Here is a 25,633-nt window from a genome sequence, read left to right as displayed (position 1 = left end):
AATCACAGTTGAAGCATAGTTAACTCACATGGATCTTACTGGGTGCCAGGGTCTACAGGTGGTTCTTCCTGGCCTTCCCCTGAGAGAGCCAGGCCCTGGTGTAAGAGTAAGATGGTCTGGATCGTGCCTGTCACAGCCTGAGCCCTTTGTCTTGTTGAGGAAGAATCTCACATCTTTATTAAAAAAAAAAAAAAAAAGAATTTGACACAGCAAAGCTGTGCTAAATGCAAGCCAACTATAAGCTACTTCTAGAACTCAGATAAAGAAATAGCATCTTCACCCAACTCAGCATGAAAAAGTTAACGGGAAACAGCATTTTCAAGGATAATGTTAATTTCATGTGGTTTTTTTTTTTTTTTTTTTTTTTAGCTGTCTCACAAACTTTAGAATTTCACCACACAGATGATGCAGCAACACTTAACTCATGAGAGTTATTTTGAGAATAAGATGAGATGATGCAAATACGGTGGCAGGCATAGAGAGGCAGGTGCTTAGTAACTATCAGTTCCCCCACAAACTGCGTGGCTTAAAACAACAGAAATTTAGTCTTTCACTGTGATGGAGGCTAAAAGTCCAAAATTAGGGTATCCGTAGGGCCACACCACTGGAGGCTCTAGGGGAGACTTTCCATTGGCTTTGTGCAGCTTCTGGTGGCTGTCAGCAGTCCTTGGCTATGGCCACATCACTCCAATCTCTGCCTATGTGGTCTCATTGCCTCCTCCCCTTCTCTGATTAAAATCTCCCACATGTTATTAATCCACTCATGCTTGGGTTAGCATACCATGGAGTACTACTCAGCCACAAAAAACAATGGTGATCTAGCACCTCTTGTATTATCCTGGATGGAGCTGGAGCCCATTCTACTAAGTGAACTATCACAAGAATGGAAAACCAAGCAGCACGTGTACTCAACATCAAATTGGTACTAATTGGTCAACACTTATGTGCACATATGGCAGTAACATTCACTGGGGATCGGGCAGCTGGGAGGGGGAGGAGGGGATGGGTAAATTCACACCTAATGGGTGTGGTACGCATGGTCTGGGAGGGGCACGTTTGTAGCTCTGACTTGGGCAGTGCAAATGCAATAGACATAAACCTAATGTTTGTACCCCTGTAAAAATTTGAAATTAAAAAAAATCTCCCACAGCTTCTGTTTTATCAGGAAACACATGCTTGCTTCTAGAGCCCGTGGGGATAACAGATAAGCTCCCCCTCTCAACATCCTTAACTTAATCCCGTATCTTACCATATAAAATAATATTAACTCTTTTAACATATAAGGTATTATTCACAGATTCTGGGATTAGGACATGGACAGACTGATGGGGGGGCACACCATTCAGCTCCCCTCTCCATTTACTCATTTACTGGCCAAGCATTAACTTTATGCCTACAGTATGCTAGACTCCACGCTCCATTCTGAGATCACAGAACAGAGTACAGTCGAGTCCCTGCCATCCAGGGGATGTCCTTGTAATCTGTGCCGAGCTAGGCACGCACATGAGCAAGAGTGAGGTCGGTAGAACCTTGGCCCTGATGGAACTTGCAGAGCTCTACCTGCCGCCAAACGTCAGCCTGGCATCTACATTTTATAAGCCATGGTTGTCAACATTTCTGTGAAATCTCACAGAAGGGAGCAATTTCAATTATCAGACCTCTCCTTGTTCTGCAAATGTTTATAAGTTTCTGAAAATTATGGTAAATGTTTACTTAATAAACTAAGCTTTAAAGACTAGGAGACCAAGAGAAACAATGAACCCATGGGTTTATTTATTTCTCACCTCCCTTGTCTGCTTCCTTCTCCTCCTTCTCTCTTGGCATCTATATCTCTTTCTCTTTTATTCCTCTTTCCTTCTTCCACTCCCACGTGTGTGCCCAACCAGATTTATTTACTTTTCTAGCAAGGAAACATTGCCTACAGTTCATGTGCAGGATAAACACAAAAGATTTAAACAGATTTTAAGATTTAATATTAGGATGGCATTTTCTGTCCCCCTGAAAAAGTAATTTAATATAAATATAAAAGCTCAATTATAATATTTTTTAAAAGTCTCTTCAGGGCAATATTTCAGTGGGGGTTCATCACTAGAATCCAATAATAAGAAATGACAATATGATTAACTGTGCCTGCCTTGCTTCCTACCACCTGTTAGAATTATAATTTCATGTAAAATGTCATTCATGTAGTAGATTATTAAAACAATTAATATTGACTTTATTATTTTTGGGCAATCCTAATGAAAATACAAATCAAGCATTTCCCCTCTGAAGATTGATACCAGAAAGGATTTCCTCTTAGCAATGTGGATAATCAATTTTGTGGAAGCGTTCTATATGAAAAGTTTCTTTTCATTAATCACATTTTGTTTTGTCAAGAGGAAGAAGACTTTGCCCTTAAAGTTGGAAATGAAATATAAAAAATTCTTTTCTTCCTAAAGGCTTACATATAAACTTCAATGATTTCATTGCTTTCTCATGATGTTCTTGGCAAACCTGGAGGACAGGAGGTAATGGCAACACCTGGCATTTTCTGGGCACTCACTGTGAGTTGTGCTTTCTTCTGAGCGCTGTGCTGTAGTGTGTCAGCTCAATTCATTCTTACAGTGAACCTCAAAGGTAGGTCCTAATGTTACCAACACTGTCCATAGATAGAGAAACTGAGGCATAGGGAGTGTAAGAAACTTGCCCCAGGTCACAGCAGTGGTTGGGACAGATAGGCTTTGAACTGAGGCATTCAGGCTTCAAAGGCCTTCACTATGACTACCCTACTGTGGTAGAACAATTCTTATCCCCATTAATCAACGAGGAAACTACCTTCCCTTTACATCAGGTAGGAACTCATATTTATTGTATACCTATTGGGAGTGGTGCTACAGTCTGCATGTTAGTGTCCCTCCAAAATGCGTATGCTGAAATCCTAGCCCCCCCGAGGTGTTGGTATTAGGAGGTGGGGCCTCTGGGGGGCGATTAGGTCATGAGGGCAGAGCCTTCATGAATAGGATTAGTGTCCTTATAAAAGAGGACCCAGGGAGGTGCCTTGCCCCTTCCACCATGTGAGGACACAGCAAGAAGGCACTGTCTAGGAGGAAACCAGCCCTCACCAGACACTGAGTCTGCCTGATCCTTGATCTTGGATGTCCCAGCCTCCAAAACTGTGAGAAATAAACTTCTGTTGTTTATAAGCCTCCCAGTTTATAGTATTTTGTTTTAGGAGCCCGAACACACTAAAACAGGCTTACACATAGGTCATCTCATTGAAAACTCTGCCACAGATCCAGTAAAAGGCTCACAGGCGGCAAGTGGCTTACAGATTTAATCAGGACTCTTTTGGTGTTAAAAAAAAAAAATGAACTTAGGTGGGAGGGGGGGAGATTTGTTGACCCAGGTAACCAGAAAAGACAGCAATGGGTAGGTCCAGGGACTAGTTAATGCCAACAAACATCACTCCACATTTCTTTCCCTAAATTTTTGCTCCCAGAGTGGTGTCTCTTTGCTCTTCACACCCTGACAGGATGGCAGGAAGGAGATGAACGTGGAAGTCGCAGGTTCCTAGCATTTGCATTTAGTGCTCCCCTGACAGAAAAGAATGTTTCCTCCCAGCAGACACAGCAGCCCCCAAGGGAAACCCTCAGGAGCCTGGTGAGGTTCTTAAGCCCTAAGCTGATAATTTTCACAACACATACCCCTAAATGAAATTATTTGTTTATATGGGAAGTTATTTTCTGTCTGCCCCCACCAGAACGTCATCTCCAAGAGGACAGGGACCTCATCTCTGTTGGATATCCCTGAGGCCTTCCAACATTTCTGCACCTAGGATGCCCTGGGCAGAGGAAGGGGTGGACAAAACTAAATCAGAATCAGAGTGCCCCCCACCCCGCCCCGGGTACTTTCCTTCAGCCTGTGCCATCTCTACACTGCTCTGTCGGAACACCAGAGTCCACAAGCCACAGGCAAAGTTGTGTAATGGAAAGAAGAGACACATGTCCAGAAAAGGGAGGCTTCGTTCCTGGTCTTGGCCCTCTGGCTGTGTAACTCTGAGCAGGACAAGCCACTTCTCTGCCCTGAAATGCCCTTAGCTCTTGGGAAAGGTAAATCAGCCTGCCCTGCTCACCCCACAGGCTTGCTAAGGGGGATCAAAGTTGTCTTCAAACAAGGGAGACAGGTTGAGCAAGCTCTTCCTAGTTATCTTTCAATATTCTCCTTCAGGAACTCATCCACAATCACCTAATCAGAATTACTGTATCTGCTCAAGTTTTCTCTATACCTGCCATTGTTCATGCTCTGTACATCTGCTTTCAATATCATTAACTACCCATTGCCTACTTGTCTAGATGACCCATAACATAGAGCCTATTTTAAGTTTACCTCCTCGACAAAGCACTTCCCTATTCCCCTAAACCTAAAATAATCTTATTTTCCATTAAATTGCCATAGCACTTTATCTGTATGTCTCTGCAGCCACCTCATTATTTCACAAGAAGCCCAGGCAGCTAAATTGGCTAGGCAGCCCTGAGGTGGTCACCATTCTTTCTGTGCATACCAGACTTCAGGAGAATGAGAGGGTTCACTGGAAAGAAAGCTCACTGCAGCTCTAGCCTGGATCTTCTACATTTTTGCTGGTCAGAGTTAGGAGCAAGGTTAGGGAGGCAATAGAGATGCCAAAGGCTGATTGCTGTGCAATTCATCCATCTGGGTGGCTTAGGATAGAAAAGTTGTGGTAACAATAGAGTGGAGCTTGACCAACACGATCTGATTCCATTCTGGGAAAACTCAGCCAGCAGGAAACTTAAGAACTTGACATGGGGTTCACTTTTGGTCCCCCCCACCAGCACTTTTATTCTCCTGTGTCATGTTATCATTCATCCTTCAAGAGCTTATTTGCCACAGCCTTTAAAAAAAAATCACTTTCTGAGATGCCTTTACAATACAAAAATGTTAAATGGGTTCACCTCTTTTCTAAGCACAATGAAGCACCTTAGCTGTACTTTAACCTACAGATACAAAAGATATTTTAAAATTCATTAACTTTTTTTTTCTGTGTTTCAGAAGTTTGATTCGGTGGAAGACATCATTGAACACTACAAGTATTTTCCTATTATACTAATTGATGGGAAAGATAAAACTGGAAACCACAAGGAACAGTGTTACCTAACTCGGCCACTTCCTCTCACCAGACACTTCTCACCTCCCTAGCCTGGTCATTGTTATATCTTCAGTTCAGCAAGTTCAATGCTTCCATCATTTTTCATTTATTTCAAAGGATTATTTTCTGTTTTTCAAGGGATGACTTTTTTGACTTTGTATAAAAGAAAAACATCCTAAAACAGAAATTGGAAAAATCAATCACGGTTTTGAAAGTTCAAATCGTAGAGGAGATATTTATAGAATGCAAAAATAAAAACTGGGTTTTTAAAAGTATCTTCTAAACAAAAAATCTATGAACATGGTCATTATGTTCACATTACAGATAAGCAACAAAGGTCAGAAGAAGCTGTTGCTGAAATGTTTGCAGCTAGTGCAGGACACATCTGCGTGAAATTCCCAAATCTATGCTCTTTACAGGACATTGTGCCACCTGCCTTTATTTCCGAACTGTTTGGGCTTGTGCATTTACAAGTGTGGATGAGTCCTTATGCTGAAGATGTTGGTGAGTGTTAGCTCTATTTTATTTGTAATCCTAGAAATTCAATTATAGGGAAGAAATGTGGTGTGGAAAACAAGAGCATTTGTGAATATCACCTTAAAGACAGAAATTGAAAATACTCTTACTATGGTATGAAATGGCCACAGGACGAGCCTTCAGCATACTCTTAGAGTAGCTTTAAGCCAAATGGAATTAGCAAATTTATAGTAAAGAACTCACTTAAGGCAAGCACACATCTGAGTTCAAGTTAAAAAAAAAATAACAATTCCAATTATGGACTTCCTTTCAAAGATACAGAAGACTCATCCTCAAATTAGTGCTGATTCTTGCAGTAACATTGCACATGTCATGATATTGCCCCTCGCAAGGTTAAGAGGATTTAATTCTACTCCTGTTTTATAATACAGATGAGGAAGCAGAGGTTCAAAGAAGTTATTGATCTTAATATAAGAAGAGAGCCCAGATTGTAATCCATTTTGCCTGGCTCCAGGCAAGTACATCTGCCCAGGTTTATTTCCTGCCCCGTGGGATTTTACAGTCAAGTCAAAATGCTAAATTTTTTAAAAAAGAGATACAGAAACAATTTGAAAACACAGATTTACCCACCTTAAAATAAAAATAATAAAATAAAATAATGGTACACAATGTCTTCAAATGGTACCAAAGCCTACATGGGAAATTCATAGGGTATTTATGCAATTGTAGCTTTAATGTAGGAATAAAACCAAATAGAACTAAAAGGAAAGAGAATCAAATGAAAACAGTGAAAACAATGCCCAGGATTATCTCTTCTCCTAAAATAGCAGACAATGAGCTCTCTGGGAAGAGCTCTCAGCTGCTACTCCCCACCCCAATACCTGCTCAGGTGCTCTCCTCTCACAAAGTCAATGTGAAGTGATGCCTCTAAGTTAGATCAAGAGCATTGATAAAGAAGCTCTCTGTAATGTTGGAACTCTTGATACCCAACTGAGCCTATCTTAGAGTATGCCTGCACAAGATTATATATGCACCAACAGACAAGAGTATTCAAATTGGAGCTTGGCTACTAAGGAGCTATGACTGGTTGCTGGTCACTCTCGCCTGGACTTCAATAAGCCCAGGCCAGTGTGGAAACAAGGATTCTACAGAGAGGCTCTAGGCCTCTCAGGGGTCCAGAAAGAGTCTGACCCTAATATTAAAAAGCTACAGGAAGATTACTGGAAACTCCAATTCACTGATTCCCTGGGGCCATGCCATTCAATATCATGGTCTCAAAAATTGTCTCTGAGTCTCCTGAAGCATCGCTGTTGAAGTAGATGAATATCTGGTTGTGGTTAGCATTGTATGAGGTGTATGTTCTAAAAAATGTTTTATCATCTCTTCATAAATACATGATATAAAACTCTAAGAGGAAAAAGAAATAGAAATCAACCATCTTGAGATTAAAAACCCACAATACTTATACATATGAAATATAAAATTCAAAATACTGACAGAGGTTGCTTCAGATGATTGGGATTTGAGGGACCATGTCAGTTGAACTCAGACACCAAGATGAAGTTAGAAGTACAAACATTGATTGAGGGTTAATGCTTGAGAAAGATAGAGAAGAAACAGAAGTAGGTGGCAGGGACTTCAGGCTCCGACGTGGGACGAGAGAGGGCAGGAGGGGGCAATGAGTAGGAAAAGCACGAAACTGAGACACAGCTCTGGGAGAGTCTTGGCCAGCCCATGCTGAGGTCCAAAGCAAAGATTGCACAGAGTAAAGAGTCTCACCCTGGGCAGAAATGGCCAGGTCTCTGTGCCTCACCATGCCAAATCATTGCCTGGAACAGCCGCCCTGGCACAGCATATGACCTCCAAATGCTATGGCAGATCCAGAAGGCACTGCAGCTGGAGGCTGTCTGCTGACTCGCTGGTCATCGAGTTCTCACCTCCACACCTGCCACAGCGACACTCAGGTGTGCACTGTTTTCAGTGCCAATTGTAGTAAGGACGTTTTGCTTATAACAGATGATTGAAGAATAAAGATGTAAATTTTAATTGTATTTGATTCTTACAACAGTTCTATAAAGAAGACCAGGCAGATATTATCAATGCATTTTATAATTGAGGAAATGGTGCCTCATTGGCCAAAATCTCACAGTGATGTAGTTGTGACTAGAACAGAGGTCTTCATACACAATTTTCCTATTCACTATATATCTGCTTTACTGGATCTATAACTGAATATTCAGTGATTTGGGTTTAGCATACCCAAATTCCAAAGTGTTTTAATTCCTTTTCAACTATTATCTCATTTTTAGTTTGAAAGTGTCACTTGATACCCTTGATAGAGTAAGGGAATTTTAGCTTTATCCAATTATAACATCTATGCATTCCAGATATTTCTTTTGGACTAAATAATTACCATTCTGGATACATTTCTATCTCCCTCATCTTTAATAATATACTTTTATAGCACTTGTTTGTGTACTGCATGTGTATTCATTGCTAGGTGCTATTGTAGATGTTGGAAATACAGCAGTGAATAAGAGAGACAGACAGATAAATGTACAACTAAATAAGATAATCCAAGTCAGTTTCCCATTACTGTGTTGTACTTCCATTTTAACATTTATGACTGAGTGTTTGTAGTGTGGGGCCAACATTACATATTTTAATGAAGTTCCTTTGAGATGGCTTTGAAAAGTCCTGAACCAGAAAATTTTAAATTTTTCCAAACTTACCTAATATAAAACACACATCCCTTCTTGGGATGGATATGTATGTGTGTGTATGTATGTGTTTGAGTAACTGCATCATAGCTGTAATCAATTAAATCTTCTGTTCCAATTACCATGGAGGAATAAAATTTACCCATTGTCGAATGGGGGCCATTATCATGTGTATGTGTACACATACACAAATTTTTATAAGATGGCCTATATTGTATAAGAATAGCATTATATTTGTGTATCTGTTTTTTATTCTGAGTAATATTTGTTCTAGCTAAGTACATTTACTTTTTTTGAACACTGGTGATTTAAAGCTGTGCTAACTTACATGAAAGCAAATATGTAATTAAATATTGTAACATTTTCTGTAGTTAAGTATTAAAAAAGGGGATCAAGACATATTTTAATTTAGTTTCATGTCCTATTACCTCTAAAGGCTTTTTGAAATTATGTTTATTGCAAATTTAAGAAAAATTTCTAGAAAAATTATTGACATATGAGAACTATGCTAGATTTCTGGGATAAAGATGAATAAGACAGAATCCCTGTGAATAAGAGTTCAAAGCCTGGCAGGCAAGATACAAATATAATAATCATCTTAATAGGGGTGAGGTGCTATCTCATTGTGGTTTTGACGTGCATTTCCCTGATGATTAGTGACATTGAGCACCTCGTATACCTGTTGGCCATCATCAAAAACCGAAAGTGTTGGCAAGGATGTGGATCAATTGGAACTATGTACACTGTTGGTGGAAATGTCAAATGGTGCAGCCACTCTGGAAAAGAGTATAGAGTTTCCTCATAAAATTAACAATAGAAGGAAATGTCAAATGGTGCAGCCACTCTGGAAAAGAGTATAGAGTTTCCTCATAAAATTAACAATAGAACTGCCATATCCAACAATCCCACTTCTGGGTATACATCCAAAAGAATTAAAATCAGGATCTTGAAGAGATATCTGCACTTCCATATTCAAAGTAGCATTACTGACAATAGCCAACATATGAAAACAACCTAAACATCTATCAACAGGTGAATGGATAAAGAAAATGTGTTATATACACACAATGGAAAATTATTCGGCCTTAATAATGAAGAAAATCCTGCCATTTGGGACAACATGGGTGAACCTGGAGGACATTATGTTAACTGAAATAAGGCAAGCACAGTAGGACAAATACTATATGATTCCACTTACATGTGTATCTCAAATAGTTACACTCATAGACACAGAGAATAGAATAGTGGTTGCCAGGGGCTAGGAAGAGGGGGAAATGGGGAGTTGTTGCTCAGTGGGTATAAAGTTTCAGTTACACTAGGGGAGTAAGTTCTAGAGATATGCTGAACAAGAGTGTGCCTACAGTCAACAATAATGTATTAGACCTTAAAATTTTGTTTAGAAGGTAGATTTCATATTAAATATCCTTACCACAAAAAAAGGAAGTGGGGCAGGAGGACATTATTAAAGGTGATGGATATGTTTATTGCCTTGATTGTGGTGATGGTTTCATGAGTATATGCATATCTCCAAACTCATTAAATTGTATGCATTAAATATGTCCACTTTTTCTTATATTAATTATACCTCAATAAAGCTTTTTTAAAAAAAAGAAAAAATAACAAGAAGAGATGCCTTTTATCAAGATCAGACAATGCAGAATAATAGATCCAGTAATTCCCTTGTACCACCATAGCACTGGTAGGCTGAAATGGGATGTGTGGGGAGGATGTAGTCAGGGAAATTTTCCCACAGGAAATGTTCAGGAAGAGACTTGAAACGTGCTCCTAAAAGGCAATTTTTAGAAGTACAAGTACTTTGTCTATTTTTGAGTAGTCTTGTCTTATGGGCGCCTTCTAGGCCGTGGGGAATTGAGTAGTGACTACCTGTTGAAGGGGTAAGTGAATACAACAGAGGCAGCATCCGTGGAGAAAGGACAGATGATTTATTAAGTGACTCTGGGTATACTGCTCACCATCCAGAAAAAAACAGTTATGTCTCTACCTCAAATCATATGCAAAAATACATTCTACATGAATCAAATAGCTAAAAGCAAAAAGCAAATTTCAAATTGAGTCTTGCATTTTCATCTAACAATTTTTATGACTTTGGAATTAGGGAAAGCGTTCTTAAACAAGACAAAAACATAAGTCATAATGGGAAAGACTGAGAGATTCATTGCACAAAAATTTAAAACATTTGCACAATTTAAACAAAGCAAAAGTCAATTAAACAACCTAATATATAAACACAAAAGATATAAATAATTCACACACAAAAAAAGAAGTCCCTGTCCTGTAAGTGAGGACATCCAACCTTGCTGTTTCTATGGTTGTCACAACTGGGCAGGGATGGAATTAACAGCTGCTACCAGTAGACATTGTCAAGGGCTAGAGCTATGTTTAAAGACAAATGACATGGAGCCCAGCGGAGCAGAGCAGGAGATGGAGTGTGGCTGTGCATGTCCCTAGCCCCACAACACGAGACAATGGACCCACCCAGGGAGATTTTAGCCAGAATACCTAAAGAGAGGCCCAGAGAGTGAGCACCCCCATAAGAATGGCAAATGGGCTTCCTGGCTACTCACTAGATGAAAGCAAAATACACAAATGAATGCTAGAACACTCCTCAGTGCTTACTGGGGAGCTTGACAAAGCAAAGGACAATCACCCAGGCACTTGTCCCAGCATTCCCAGGCTTCTTGCTTATCAGACAGGTACTTCTACAACAGCAGCCAGAGAAATATTAACTAAAATAGCATTCACATAGCACCTTTCACTCATCACACTGGTCAACATTAAAGATTCAGATAATTTCAAAAGCTGGAGAGGATGTGAAGAAATAAAAATTCCCAACATGAATCAGTATAGCACTTTGGGAGGCTGTTTGGCACTACTTAGTAAAATATAAAATATATGCACCCACTGCAATAAGATTTCCAATTAAAACGTGGCTAAATATGAACTTACCTTTGATCCCCCTGGAAACTTCATTGTAATCACAGCAAAGGGATTGAAAAGGCAAGAATATAAGATAAAGGAAATGGAAGAGGACAGGGCAGAAGAAGAGAGATGTCCACAAAATTTTGAGTAAGGTCAATTAAATGAACAAATGGTAACTGAGTTAACAAAATAGAGAAAATTAAAATGTTGGCCTAGTAGCAGGAAATTCAACAAGAAACAAGCTGAATCCCATTATGCAAATCTGGAAAGGATTGGAAATTGGAGTCACTATTTACCCTTAAATTCTGGTAGAGGGACAAGGTAAAAAGAGGAGTGTTTGTTGACAGTCGTAAGAATCCGTTATAATCAACCCATCCCTCCCCCAGGAACAAGAGATTTGTTTATCCAGGGTACCTGGTGGAGAATAAACCTCCAGCAAATATTTTGAATTTGGCATGTAAGATACAGCAGAAAACGGGAAGTGAGTACTGTGCTGGAAAATGGGATTTAGGTGAAAGTTCAATTCCAAGTGTTTAGAAGCACAATTTCTCTTAAACACCTGGTTCCCAGGAGGAGCTGATAGAATTATAACCCTAAACAAGACAACAGAGTGATTCTTCTACAAGTACTGATGTGTGCTGGTTCCCCAAAAAAGAGCCAGACCCCCACTCTTTCACGCTGCACTGAAGCCCACCCATGGCATACAAGCGTCAGTCTGCAGGTCTGTGTCTCACTCTTACATAGGAACAGTCAAGAGCTTGGAGGAAAGCTTCTAATAAGAAAGACATTTTTTAAAAAGCTAGAAACCAGAAAAAGAAAAGAACAACTCAAGGGAGATATAATATGAGATGCTGAAGGAAATGACAAAGAGAAATATTGTTAATATCATCAGAGAGATAGGACATGGAAGCTATGAGATATGAATAGAATGTCATATAAATATTCAGAAGCAAAAATTGAGAGAACTGAAAACAAAAAATAGACAAAACCATAATCATAACTGGAAATTTTAACACACAACTCTCAGAAACTGCTAAAGTAAGCAAACAAAAATGAATAAGGATATAGAAAATTTCAATACCAATAGAAACCAACTAGACCTAATTGTCATTTGCAGACTAGTTCACAAAACAAACACAAGCATAGAGATATTGCAGGTTCAGTTCCAGACTATCACAATAAAGTGAATAACCCAATAAAGCGAGTAACATGACTTTTTTGTTTCCCAGTGCATATATTTAATAGAAGTTATATGTATACTATATTATAATCGGCTAAGTGTATAATAGTATTATAGCTAAAAAACAATGCACACAACTTAATTAAAAAATACTCTATTGCAAAAAATTCTAATGATCATGGGAGACTTCAACGAGTCATAACCTTTTTGCTGGTGTAGGGAGGGTCTTGCCTCGATGTTGATGGCTGCTGACTGATCAAGGTGGTGATTGTAGAGGTAGCTGTGGCAATGTCTTAAAATAAGATAATAGTGAAGTCTGCCACATCAACTGACTTTTACTTTCACAAGAGATTTCTCTGTAGCATGCAATGCCATTTGATAGTATTTTATAGAAAGTGGAACATCTTTCAAAATTGGAGTCAAATCTCTCAAACCCTGCCACTGCTTTATCAACTAAGTGTATGTAATATTCTCATGCTTTGTTGTTATTTCAACAATGTTCACAGCATCTTCACCAGGAGTAGTTTCCAGCTCATGAAACGACTTTCCTTGCTCATCCACAAGAAGCAACTCTTCATTTGTTCAAGTTCCATTGTAAGATAACAGCAATTCAGTCACATCTTCAGGCTTCACTTCTAATTCTAGAGTTTTTTGCTTTTTCCATCACATTAATGGTTACTTTCTCCACTCTTGAATTCCTCAAATTAATCCAATAGGGTTGGACTCAGCTTCTTCCAACTCCTATCAATGTTGATATTTTGACCTCCTCCCATGAATCATGAATGTTCTTAATGGCACCTAGAATGGTGAATCCTTTTCAGAAGGTTTTCAATTTATTTTGCCCAGATCCTTTAGAAGAATCCCTATCTATGGCAGTTTTATAGCCTTATGAAATGTATTTCTTATAGAGTAATTTTGAAAGTCAGAATTACTTCATGACATATGGGCTGCAAAATGAATGTTGTGTTAAGAGGCATGAACACAACATTCATCTCTTTTTTACATCAGAGCTTTTGGGTGACCAGGTGCATTATCAATGAGCAATAATATTTGAAAAGAATCTTTTTCTGAGCAATTGTTCTCAACAGTGGGCTTAAAATACTCAGTAAACCATGCTATAAATACATGTGCCATCATTCAGGATTTGTTGTTCCATTAATAAAATACAAGCAGAGTAGATTTATCATAATTCTCAAAGGCCTTAGGATTTTGGGAATGGTAAATTACCATCGGCCTCTATGCCAAATCACCTACTGCCTGAGGCCCTAACAAGAGGGTCATTTTGTCCTTTGAATCTTGGAAGCCAGGCATTGACTTATCTCCAGCTATGGAAGTCCTAGATGGCCTCTCCTTCTAACAGAAGGCTGTTTCATCTACACCAAAAATCAGTTGTTTAGTGTAGCCACCTTCATCAATTATCTTAGCTAGATCTTCTGGGTAACTTGCTGCAGCTTCTCCATCAGCACTTGCTGCTTCACCTTGTACTTTTATGTTATAGAGATGGCTTCTTTCTTTAAACCCCACGAACCCAACCTCTGCTAGCTTCCAACTTTTCTTCCGCAGCTTCCTCACGTCAATCAGCCTTCACAAGATTGAAGAGTTAGGGTCTTGCTCTGAATTAGACTTTGGTTTAAGGGAATATTGTGGCTGGTTTGATCTTCTATCCAGATCAATCAAACTTTGAACATATGAGCAATAAGCCTGTTTCACTTTCTTATTATTCATATGTTCACTAGAATAGCATTCTTAATTTTCTTCAAGATTTTTCCTTTGCATTCATAACTTGGCTAACTATTTGGCACAAAAGGCCTAGCTTTTGTCCTATCTCAGCTTTTAGTATACCTTCCTCAATATCTTAATCATCCCTAGCTTTTGATTTAAAGTGACACACATGCAACATTTGTTGAACACTTAGAGGCCATTGTAGGGTTGTTACTTGGCCTAATTTCAATATTGTTGTGTCTCTTGGTCTTACCTTTGTAACTGTTCTATAAATTTAAGGCTCATCTAAAACAAAAAGTTTATTTTTAAAAACTCAATTGGCTACATGGATTGGCTGAATGGATTAAAGAAACAGGATCCAACTATATGCTAGCTACAAGATGCACATTTTAGATCTAACAACACACACAGACTAAAAAGGAAAGGTTGAAAAAAATATTTCATGCAAATAAAAACCTGAAGAGAACAGGGGAAGCCATACTTATGTCACATAAAATAGACTCAAAGACAAAAACTGTCAAAAGAGACAAAGATGGGTATTCTCTAATAATAAAAGGGTTAACTTACCAGGAAAATATAATAATTATAAATATATATGAACCTAACATTAGAGCACCCAAATATATGAAGCAGTGACAGAACTGAAGGGAGATATAGTCAGCAATGTAGTAGTAGGAGACTTCAACACTCCATTTTCAGTTATGAATAGAAAACCAGACAGAAGATCAATAGGGAAACAGAAGATTTTAATAACTCTAAGGACAAAATGGACCTAACAAACATCTATAGAACACTCCACCCAACAACAGTAGAATATACGTTATTCTCAAGCATATATGGAACATTCTCCAAGATAGACCACATGTTAGGCCACAAAACAAGTCTTAACAAATGAGGAAGATTGAAATTATACAAAGTATCTTCTCTTACCACAATGGAATAAGAGTAGAAATGGGAAAGCAAGAAAATCTACAAATATGTGGCAATTAACTCAATCTTAAACAACCAGTGGGTCAAAGAAGAAATCACAAAGGAATTTGAAAACTATCTGGAGACAAACAAATAAAAGACACAACATATACAAATGATGGGATGCAGCAGAAACAATGCTAACAGGGAAGTGTGCAGCAATAAATGCTTATGTTAAAGAAGAAGTAAGATCTCAAATTAACAACTTTATACCTTAAGGAACTAGAAAAAGAAGAACAAACTAAACCAAAAGTTATCAGAAGAAAGGAAATAATAAAGATTAGATCATAGATAAATGAAATAGAGGCTAGAAAAACAACAGAAAAAAATAAAAAATTGGGGTTTTGTTTAAAGATTAATAAAGTTGGCAAACTCTTAGCTAGACAAACTAACAAGAAAAGAGAAAAGTCTCACATAACTAAAATTAGAAATGAAAGAGGGAATATTAAACTGATGCCACAGAAGTAACAAGGATTACGCAGGGGACAGCAGCTCATGTCTGCAGCTTGTAGTCCCAGCTACTCCGGAGGCTGAGGTGGGAGAACTGCTTGAACCCAGGAAGAGTCCAGCCTGGTCAATGATAGTGAGACCCTGTCTCTAGGAAAAAACAGGATTATAAGAGACTACTGTGAATAATTTTATGCCAACAACTTGAATAACCCAAAAGAAATGGATACATTACAATGAACATACAATACTGAATCATGAAGAAATAAGAAAATATGAATAGATGTATACCTAGTAAGGAGATTAAAGAACTAATCAAAAACCTCTCAATAAAGAAAAGCCCAGGACCAGATGTTTTCACTGGAGAATTCTACCAAACATTTAAAGAAGAATTAACACTAATCCTCCTTCGACTCTAACAAAGAATTGAAGAGGTGGGAATACTTGTAAGCTCTTTTCTGAGGCCAGCATTACTCTGATAGCAAAACTAGACAAAGACACAAATGAACTACAGTCCAATATCCCTAATTAATATCAATGCAAAAATCCTCAGGAAACTACTAGTAAAATGAATTCAATAGCCCATTGAAAGGATTATATACCATGACCAACTGGATTTATACTTAGAATGTAAGGGTTGTTCAACATATGAAAATCAATGAATGTAATTAACAGAATGAAGGATAAAAACCACATGATTATCTCAACTGATACAAAAAAAGCATTTGACAAAATTCAGGATAGTTTCATGATAAAAACACACAACAGACTAGAATTAGAAGGAAACTACCTCAATATGTTAATATTAAAATCCATATATGAAAAGCCCGCAACTAACATCATACTTGACTGAGAAAGACTAAAAGATTTTCCTCTAACATCAGGAACAAGGCAAGGATGCCCACTCTCACCACTAGTATTGTTCAATCTAGTACTGGAAGTCCTAGCCAGAGTAATTACACAAGAGTAATTAGATATGAAAAAAGCATCCAAATTGGAAAAGAAGAAGTAAAATTATCTCTGTTTGCAGATGATATGATCTTATATGAGAAAACTCTAAAGATTCCACAAAAAGAACTGTTAAAACTAATAAACAACTTCAGTAAATTTGCAGGATACAAAATTAACACACAAAATCAGTTGTATTTCTATATACTAACAAACAGCTTGAAAAAAATTAAGAAAATAGACTCATTTATAATAGCATCATAAAGAATAAAATACTTAGGAATAAACTTAACAAAGGAGGCAAAAGACTTGTACACTGAAAACCACAAAGTATTGCTAAAAGAAATCAAAGAAGATATAAATAAATGGAAAGATATCCTGTGTTTGTGGATTGAAATGCTTAATATTGTTAAAGTGTTCACACTATCCAAAGCAATCTACTGATCCAATGCAATCCTTATCAAAATTCTAAGGATATTTTTTATAGTAATAGGGAAAAAAATCCTAATTCCTATGAAATCTCAAGCAACCCTGTATAGTCAAAATAATCTTAAAAAAGAGTAAGTTGTGCCTCATACTTCCTGATTTCAAAATATACTATAAGGTAACAGTAATTGAGATAGTATGGTATTGGCATAAAGATGATATATAGGCCAATGAAATAGAATACATAGCCCAAAAACAAAGCTTTGCATATATGACCAAATGATCTTCAAGAAGGTGCCAAGGCTACACAACGCGAAAAGAGCAGTCCTCACAATAGATGGTTTTGGGAAAACTGTACATCCACATTTAAAAGAATGAAGTTGGACCCTTACCTTACACCACATACAAGAATCAGCTCACAATGGATAAAAGACCTAAATATAAGACCTAAAACTATAAGGCTCATCAAAGAAAACATAGAGAAAATCTTCACAACATTAGATTTGACAATGATTTATTGAATATGACACTAAAAGCACAGACAACAAAAGCAAAAATTGACAAAAGATGCTGTATCAAACTTTTCTGCGCAGTAAAGAATCACCAGAGTGAACAAGGTAACCTATAGAATAAGAGAAAATATTTGTAAACCATATATATCTGATAAGGGGTCAATATCCAGAATATATAAATAACTCCTAGAACTCAGCAACAAAAATATAATCTGATTTAAAAATGGGCAGAAAACTTGTATAAACACTTCTCCAGAGAAGACATACGAATGGTTAACATGCATATGAAAAGATGCTCGACACCACTAATTACTAGGGAAATCAAATTAAAACCACAATAAGGCACCATCTCTTACCCATTAGTTAGGCCACTATAAAACAAAAACAAAACAGAAAATAGCAAATGTTGGGAAGCTTGTGGAGAAATTGAAACCCTTGTACACTGTTGGTGGGGATGTAAAATGGTGCTTTCATTATAGAAAACAGTATAGATGTCCCTCAAAAAATTAAAAACAGAATTGCCATATGATCCAGCAGTACCACTTCTTGGTATATATTCAAAAGAATTACAAACAGAATCCCAAAGAGAGTTTGTACTCCATGTTCACTGCAGCATTATTACCAACAGCCAAGAGGTGGGGGCACCCTAAATGGCCTTTGATGAATGAATAAGTAAAGAAAATCTGCTATATACATACAGTGGAATGTTGTTCAGCCTTTGTTTCTTCAAAAATGAAGGAAATACTGTCATACTCTACAACAGCCATCCACAACCTTTTTGGCACCAGGGATCAGTTTCATGGGAGACAATTTTTTCATGGACCAGGGTAGGGGGTTAGTTTGAAGATGATTCAAACACATTACATTTATTGTGCACTTCATTTCTGTTATTATTACATTGTAATATATAATCAAATAATTGTATAACTCACCATAATGCAGAATCAGTGGGAGCCCTGAGCTTGTTTTCTTGCAACTAGATGGTCCCACCTAGGAGTGATGAGAGACAGCGACACCCAAAGTGTGTTGTTTATGTCCAGTCTGCTCCGTAATCTCGTTTTGGTTGCTGCCACTGCAGAAAACTCTGCTTCACAAAGACAGGATGTTGGAAATGGAAGCAGGCTTTTCAGTGCTTTAGTGGCAATCTCAGGATATTCTGCCTTGACTTTAATCCAGAAGGTATGGAGATTTGAAGTTGTCTCAAATATACTCTTAAGGACACTGTCATTTGTGATCTCAAGCAGTTAATCCTCTTTTAGCACAAACAAAGTCGATTCACCTGGTTTAGTCACAAATGGGTTGCAGATCCATTCCTTAATAGTTCAAGGGTCTGTTGTGGTTGGGAGGTAATGCTCAAACTTTTTTGAAAGCTGAGATACGTGATCATGCATCATCTGGGAGAAAGAAGGCCCTGGTTCAGTCTCTTTCAAAATCTCTGCTAATGTTTGAAAACTGTCAAAAATCCCAACATTCACTCGTCACCCCCATAGTTCCAGTTTGGCTTTGAACTGCAGCCACTTTATCTGCCGACTTGAACACAGTTGTCATTCTTCCTCGAACTGACAGATTGTGTTCATTGAGCACGTTGAATACTTCACACAAGTAAGCAGGTTTTGCAATCCATTCTGTGTCACTGAAATGTGCTGCCAGTGATGACTGTTTTTCTAAAAGAAATCTCTGGAGCGGCTCTCATAACACAAAACTCGTAACTCATAACTCACTCTTGGCAAGTGATCTACCTTCAGAAAACCATCTCACTTCTGTGTATAAGAGAAGACGTGTGGGCTCTGTATCCATCTCCTACAGAGCTGTGCGAACAGATATGAGATAACGGCATGTACTTTTTAATGTGGCTGACAATTTTAATCACATTCTGCAAAACATTCTTTAGTTCAGGTGACATTTTTCAGCTAACCAGCATTTCTGTACGGATGACACAGTGCATAGGCTCACATTTAGAAGCAACCTTCTTGACCCGAGTAGAGAAACCAGAAAGCTGTCCAGTCATGGCAGCTGCTCCATCCGTGCAGACACTGACACAAAACAACCAATTCAGCTTTCCTGATATGTAATCATTCAAAGACTTGAACAGTTCTGCAGCTGTGGTGTTGGTTGGCAACAAAAGTACACATAACATGTTCTCATGCACATCCTCCAGAAAAACATATCACACAAAAACAAGCATCGTTGCCTTGTTGTCAACATTGGCAGACTAGTCAACCTGGATTGCGTACCATGGTGACTCATTAATCCTAACAATCGTGCCTCAGTATCCTCTGCTATTTCATCAATTCATCTAGTTATGGTGCTAGCCGAAAGAGAAACATGTGCCATCTTTTGAACTGCAGCCTCTCCTAAAAGTTCACAGCAAATGTCCTTAGCGGCAGGCAGGATCAACTCTTCACCAATGGTAAAGGGCTTCTTAGCTTTATCAATGCAGCTAGCCACTAAGAATGATGCTCTCAGTGCAGGCACATTTGATAAAGTGGTGGCCTTCAATAATTGCTTATGTTCTTCGTGTTCCTGTTTTTTTCTTTTGAAAAACTCCAAAGGCTTGTCTTTTAACGCAGGGTGCTTCGTCTCCAGTGGCAAAGTACTTTTGAAGGTTTCATGGCTTCCTGGTCGCCACATATTATACAAAGCAGCTTGGAGAATGTGAATCACCTGTTGCAATGAACCTGTGATCTAAGTAGGTCTCTTGGTATTTTCTTTCAAATGCAGCTTTCATTTTGTTTTCTTGGAGTCTTCTGCTGTCTCATCATTGGGTCTTTCCCCCTTTTCAAAGAAGCTCTCCAGTGATTTTTTTTTTTTTTTTTTTTTTTACTCATTTTTGCTCAGGTTATCTTGTGGGCTTACCAAAACTGTGACTGAGACAAATGCCCAGTGCAGGAAATAGGCATAGATGGAAGTGGTAAATAAAATAATGGGTGGGCCATGCACGGACTTCAATAAGTGTCAGATTCTGACCTAAAGCCTGCCACCAGATGCAGCTTTACAATTGAAGTAAGATGCTCACTTGCCACCATAAAACCTGCTACCAGATGCAGCTTAATTGTCACTTATCACTCACTGATAGAGTTTTGATATGAGTCTGCAAGCAATTGATTTATTATGATCTCTGTGCAGTGAAACCTCTCTGCTAATGATAATCTGTATTTGCAGCCACTCCCAAGTGTGAGCATCACTGCCTCAGCTCCACCTCAGATCATCAGGCATTAGATTCTCATAAGGCGCATGCAACCTAGATCCCTCGCATGCTCAGTTTACAGTAGGGTTGGCACTCCTATGGGAATCTAAAGTGGTTGCTGATCTGACTTAACAGGAGGAGGAGCTCAGGTGGTGATGCGAGTGATGGGGAGTGGCTATAAATACAGATGAAGTTCTGTAGGCTAGCTACCCCGCCATTCACCTCCTGCTATGTGGCCTGGTTCCTAACAGGCCACTGACCCGTACTGGTTTGTGGCCTGGGGCTTGTGGACTGCAGCTCTACAACATGGATGAACCGTGAGGACATTATGCTAGGGAAATAAGTCAGTCACAAAAAGACAAATGCTGTATGATTTCACTTATACGAGGCATCTAAAGTAGTCAAACTCATAAAAACAGAAAGTAGAATGTTTTTACCAGGGGCTTGAGGGGAGGACAAAATGGAAAGTTGTAGTTTCATGTGCATAGAGTTTCTGTTTTGCAAGGTGAAACAATTCTAGAGATTTGTTGTGCAACAACATACATATAGTTAACACTATTGTTGAGATGGTAAGTTTTATGTTATGTGCTTTTTACCAAAATAAAAATTAAAAATCAATTATCAAAATATATATATTATATATAAAATAAGCATTATATAAAAAATGGTATCTCATGACAAAGAAGGATTTATCCTAGGAATGCTATGTTGGTTTGACACTTGAAAATCAATGTAATTCACTACATCAACAAATTAAATGAGAAAAATGATTTGATCGTCACAACAAATGCAGAAAAAGTGTTTGAAAACAATTTACCACCAACTCATAGTAATACTACTAGTAAACTCAAAATAGAAGGAAATTTACTCAGTCTGATTAAGGGAATCTACAAAACCCTTCAGCTAATATGATATTTACTGGTGAAATATTGAACACTAAAATGGAACTGATTAACTAGAGTCTATAATCCAATTTTCCCTGTTACCTGGGAGAAGCGCCCGGAAAAGATAGAAGACAGGTGACCTGATCTAACCACTTGTAAACATGCAATGACAAACCTCCTGGCAAAGAAGTCAGTGGTATTTGCTAGGAGGAGAATCTTTATGGAATATGGAGTTCATTTAAAAACCTAATAAATTGGATTTAATCAAAATCTTCTGTTCGTTAAAAGGCCCTATTAAGAAAATAAGTGGAAAGCCCCAGATTGGGAGAAAATACTCATTCTACACATATTTGATGTGTATTTCATATCTAGAAAATGTAAAGAACTTCTACAAATCAATTATAAAAAAATAAACACTTCCTAAAATAAGCCATGTAAACGGCCAAGAAGCATATAAAAAGATGCTCCACATCATTAGTCATCCGGGAAATAGAAACAGCTGAATATGTTGCTTCCGGAGAGCCAAAACAGAGAAAAGAGATGAAGAAAAAGAAAGGAAGAAAAGTGACTGTTGTCCATACCACAATAATACTTTGGGGTATTATATGCCTTTCCAAAACTAGGTGTGTGCATGCATGTGTACATGCATCTGTATATCTTTTTATTTTTTATATATAACATTCATTTTTATTTAACAGCTACCTTCATTAGATGTTCAGTGAAAAGAGGTTCACTATAAGCTACAGATGGGTGGGGTGTGTATATCTTTTTAAAGCAAAAATTACATTTTAAAAATGAGTGTGTCCTATGAAGCCAATATATCAATCTGGTTCTTGCAGGAAATAGAATTTACCCCAAATGTTTGAGAGACAAGTCTCTTATGAAGACACGACTTAGTGAAGTTTGGCCAGGATGAAGGAACCAAACAATGAATGGTGCAGCGCCCAGAAACCAGGACTAGTGGGAAGCTGTTGCCATACTTAGGGATGATTGGACAAGGAGAAGAAGTAGAGACAGAGGTGCCAGAACCCAGTCAGAGCTGAGACAGGGGACGGGAGCTGAGAGATGGAGCTGCAGTCACTGGGGGACAGAGCTACTGCCAGACACAGGGCACTGAAACAAAGAGATGAAAGAGAAATTGAGGAGGAAGCTCATACCTCACCTTTCTGCCCTCTAATCTGCCAGAGCCTCCCCCCAGTTAAACTCAACCCAAAGGCAGCAGGTGGTGTAGTTCACGAGGATCAGCATCCCAGGACAGAACAGATACATTAGCATGGAGATTGGATTAGAGAGAGCAAGTAGAGAATAATAACCAGTAAACCCAGCAATTAGGAGGCGGACCTCTTGGGAAGGCCATTATTCAGCCTACTACAGCAATGTAATCTTCTTTTTAAACGTCCAGTGTGCTTTCTAAAGCAGGCAAGATAGAGAGCACCATGGAATCACAGAATTGGAAAGCATTTTAACTTCTCCAGCTGCGGGAAATTTTCAGGTGAACATCTTGTGGGCCTATAAATATGTCTACAAATCAGAACTGTCCATTTTTTGTGTCCATCAGACTAGCTCTGTCATCACCTCTGCACTCCCCATCTCAGGAAATGGTTCAAAGATGTATCCACTGATGCAATGCAGAAACATAAGAGTCATCCTAAACTCTTTCCTCTGCCTCATGCCCCACTCCCACCCCCATTTCTGACTAATCATCAAGTGCTGCTCTAAAAATTTCTAGAATCTGTTTCCTCCTTGCCATCATCAAGTTTACATTCTCATCTCTTTTAATGGTAGCCTTGCCTCTATTATCTCTCCATTCCGATACATCTTCTAAAGATCCATAAAGGAATATTCCACACAACAGGGTTCAAACACGAGGAAACTGAAAATACCTTAAACATCTGTGAATAGAGAGTCATACACACGGTATAGTCATAAAATGGAATCTCATGCAGCATTTAAATGGATGAACTAGAATTATGTGCCTCAAAATAGATAGATGTTAAAAATATGATGTTGAGTCAAAAACAGGTTGCAGAATATGCATGTATTTTAATTATACATAGGTTGGTATATACAATCATATATTACACATTGCATTATATTACATGTTATAAATGATAATATATAATATGAGTATAAACACATAAAATAGAACTCTTATTTAAGGATAATACCTATGTAGTAAAAATACACAAATACTCATCAAAATGATCATCAAAAAATTCAGTATAATGTTTTTTCTCTAGGGAGAGAAGGAGGAAAATGCAGTGTAGGAGACTTGAGAAGGATCATTAATGTTTTCGTTTTATTTTGGAAAAGGGGGAGGAGATATGAAGCAAATATGTTAAGACATTAGAATCCCCTATTGGCTAGGCGCGGTGGCTCACTCCTGTAATCCTAGCACTCTGGGAGGCCGAGGCGGGCGGATCGTTTGAGCTCAGGAGTTCCAGACCAGCCTGAGCAAGAGTGAGACCCCGTCTCCACTAAAAAAAATAGAAAGAAATTATCTGGCCAACTAAAATATATATAGAAAAAAAAAAATTAGCTGAGCATGGTGGTGCATGCCTGTAGTCCCAGCTACCCGGGAGGCTGAGGCAGTAGGATCGCTTAAGCCCAGGAGTTTGAGGTTGCTGTGAGCTAGGCTGACGCCACGGCACTCACTCTAGCCCAGGCAACAAAGCGAGACTGTCTCAAATAAAAAAAAAAAAAAAAAAAGAATCCCCTATAGTTGAGCAAAGCATATGTGGCTGTTTGTTAAATACTCTGACAATATTTTAAAATACCTCATGATATGAAAGGAAATGGAATGCCCCAAGAAGAAAGAAATCCACATGCTGATTTCTGTGATCTCCTAGCGTAAAGGCTCTGACCCAATCAGCCCAAAGCAAAGCTTGCCAGTCATCAGGCCCTGCTATGTACCCCACTCTCGCCATCAGCTTTTGATGACCTCACTATCATACACAGAAGACAAGCAAGGATCACTAGACATTTGAGGAAAACCTCCCTTTTGAAAGCAAGAGAACAGGTAGCCCCAGACAAAAGAAAGAAACTCTTAGGAAAAAATCTAATTAGAATCCTCAGAGAAATTAGAAGATACATTGCATCCATAATGTACAAGATTCTGTAGAACAGGGATAACCAGAAGACAATGAAATACACAGTCTTGGAAATTATATAAATCTTGGAAGACAAAGTCAAGGAACTCTTCCAGAGAGTAAATAGAGGGAAAAAAGTAAAAAAAATATGAGCAAAGAGATTAAATGACATAGAAGATCAATCCAGGAGTTCTACTGTCTGAATAATAATGTAGTTGTAAAGACAAGGACAATGATGATAGGAACAGATAGTGTAAGAAAAACAAGAATAAAAAAAAAATTACCAAAAACAAATTCCAGAATTCAAAGTCTCTAGATTGAAAGGTTACATTCACTGCAATGAATATATGTTTAAATATAAATATATTTATACATATATAAGTGTGTGTGTGTATCCACATCTAGATACAGCATCACAAATGATAAAGAGAAAAATCTAAAAGTTCTAGAGAGAAGGAGGGGTAATAATTTACTTATAAAGGCAAGGGAAACTGGCATCAGAATTTTCATTCACACTGAGCCAAGAAGACAACAGAGTTCTGCATCCAAAGGTTTGGAAAAATATTATTTTCAACCTAGAATAACATTGTTGAAGTAACAATGTTCCCATCCTTCTTAACCTTTTTGCCAAATAAAGAAATGAATGGTCCAAATTTTTCTTTACAGCATTCCTGGATAAACTGGAAAGATAAATGCTGGAGGCTATCGTCCCCATACTAGTAACATAAGATATACTTGCCAAAAAGTCATCAATTCAATAAATATTGTGCCAACCTTTGTACTAGGAGCTCAGTATATACAAAAGGTGAGCAAAATAAACATATTTGTTCTCATGGATCTTACCACCTAGTACTATCTAGCACATTCAGATTTTGCGAATAGTGAAGAAGTGAATCCCAAGCGACCTGTCACCAATGCATTCCTTAGACATGAAGTAAGAGTGTTGGGCTATACCCAAGACTTGGGGGAAAAAAATCTATGCGGAA

The 25,633-nt window shown here is 38.1% G+C and overlaps 1 protein-coding gene across 1 annotated transcript in view; it reads left to right on the top strand.

Annotated features, from left to right (window-relative positions):
- The window catches only part of CLNK (cytokine dependent hematopoietic cell linker), a 135,131-nt gene extending 129,935 nt beyond the window's left edge, over positions 1-5,196 (top strand). Inside the window, exon 18 of the mRNA XM_045550640.1 lies at positions 5,050-5,196. Coding sequence (XP_045406596.1) covers positions 5,050-5,196 — 147 coding nt within the window. The remainder of the gene's footprint in view (positions 1-5,049) is intronic.
- The last annotated feature ends 20,437 nt before the right edge of the window (positions 5,197-25,633 follow it).

Source organism: Lemur catta, chromosome 4 (genome assembly GCF_020740605.2).
Source record: "Lemur catta isolate mLemCat1 chromosome 4, mLemCat1.pri, whole genome shotgun sequence".
In the NCBI taxonomy this organism is placed as follows: domain Eukaryota; kingdom Metazoa; phylum Chordata; class Mammalia; order Primates; family Lemuridae; genus Lemur; species Lemur catta.
This window is presented reverse-complemented; position numbering and strand designations above follow the sequence as displayed.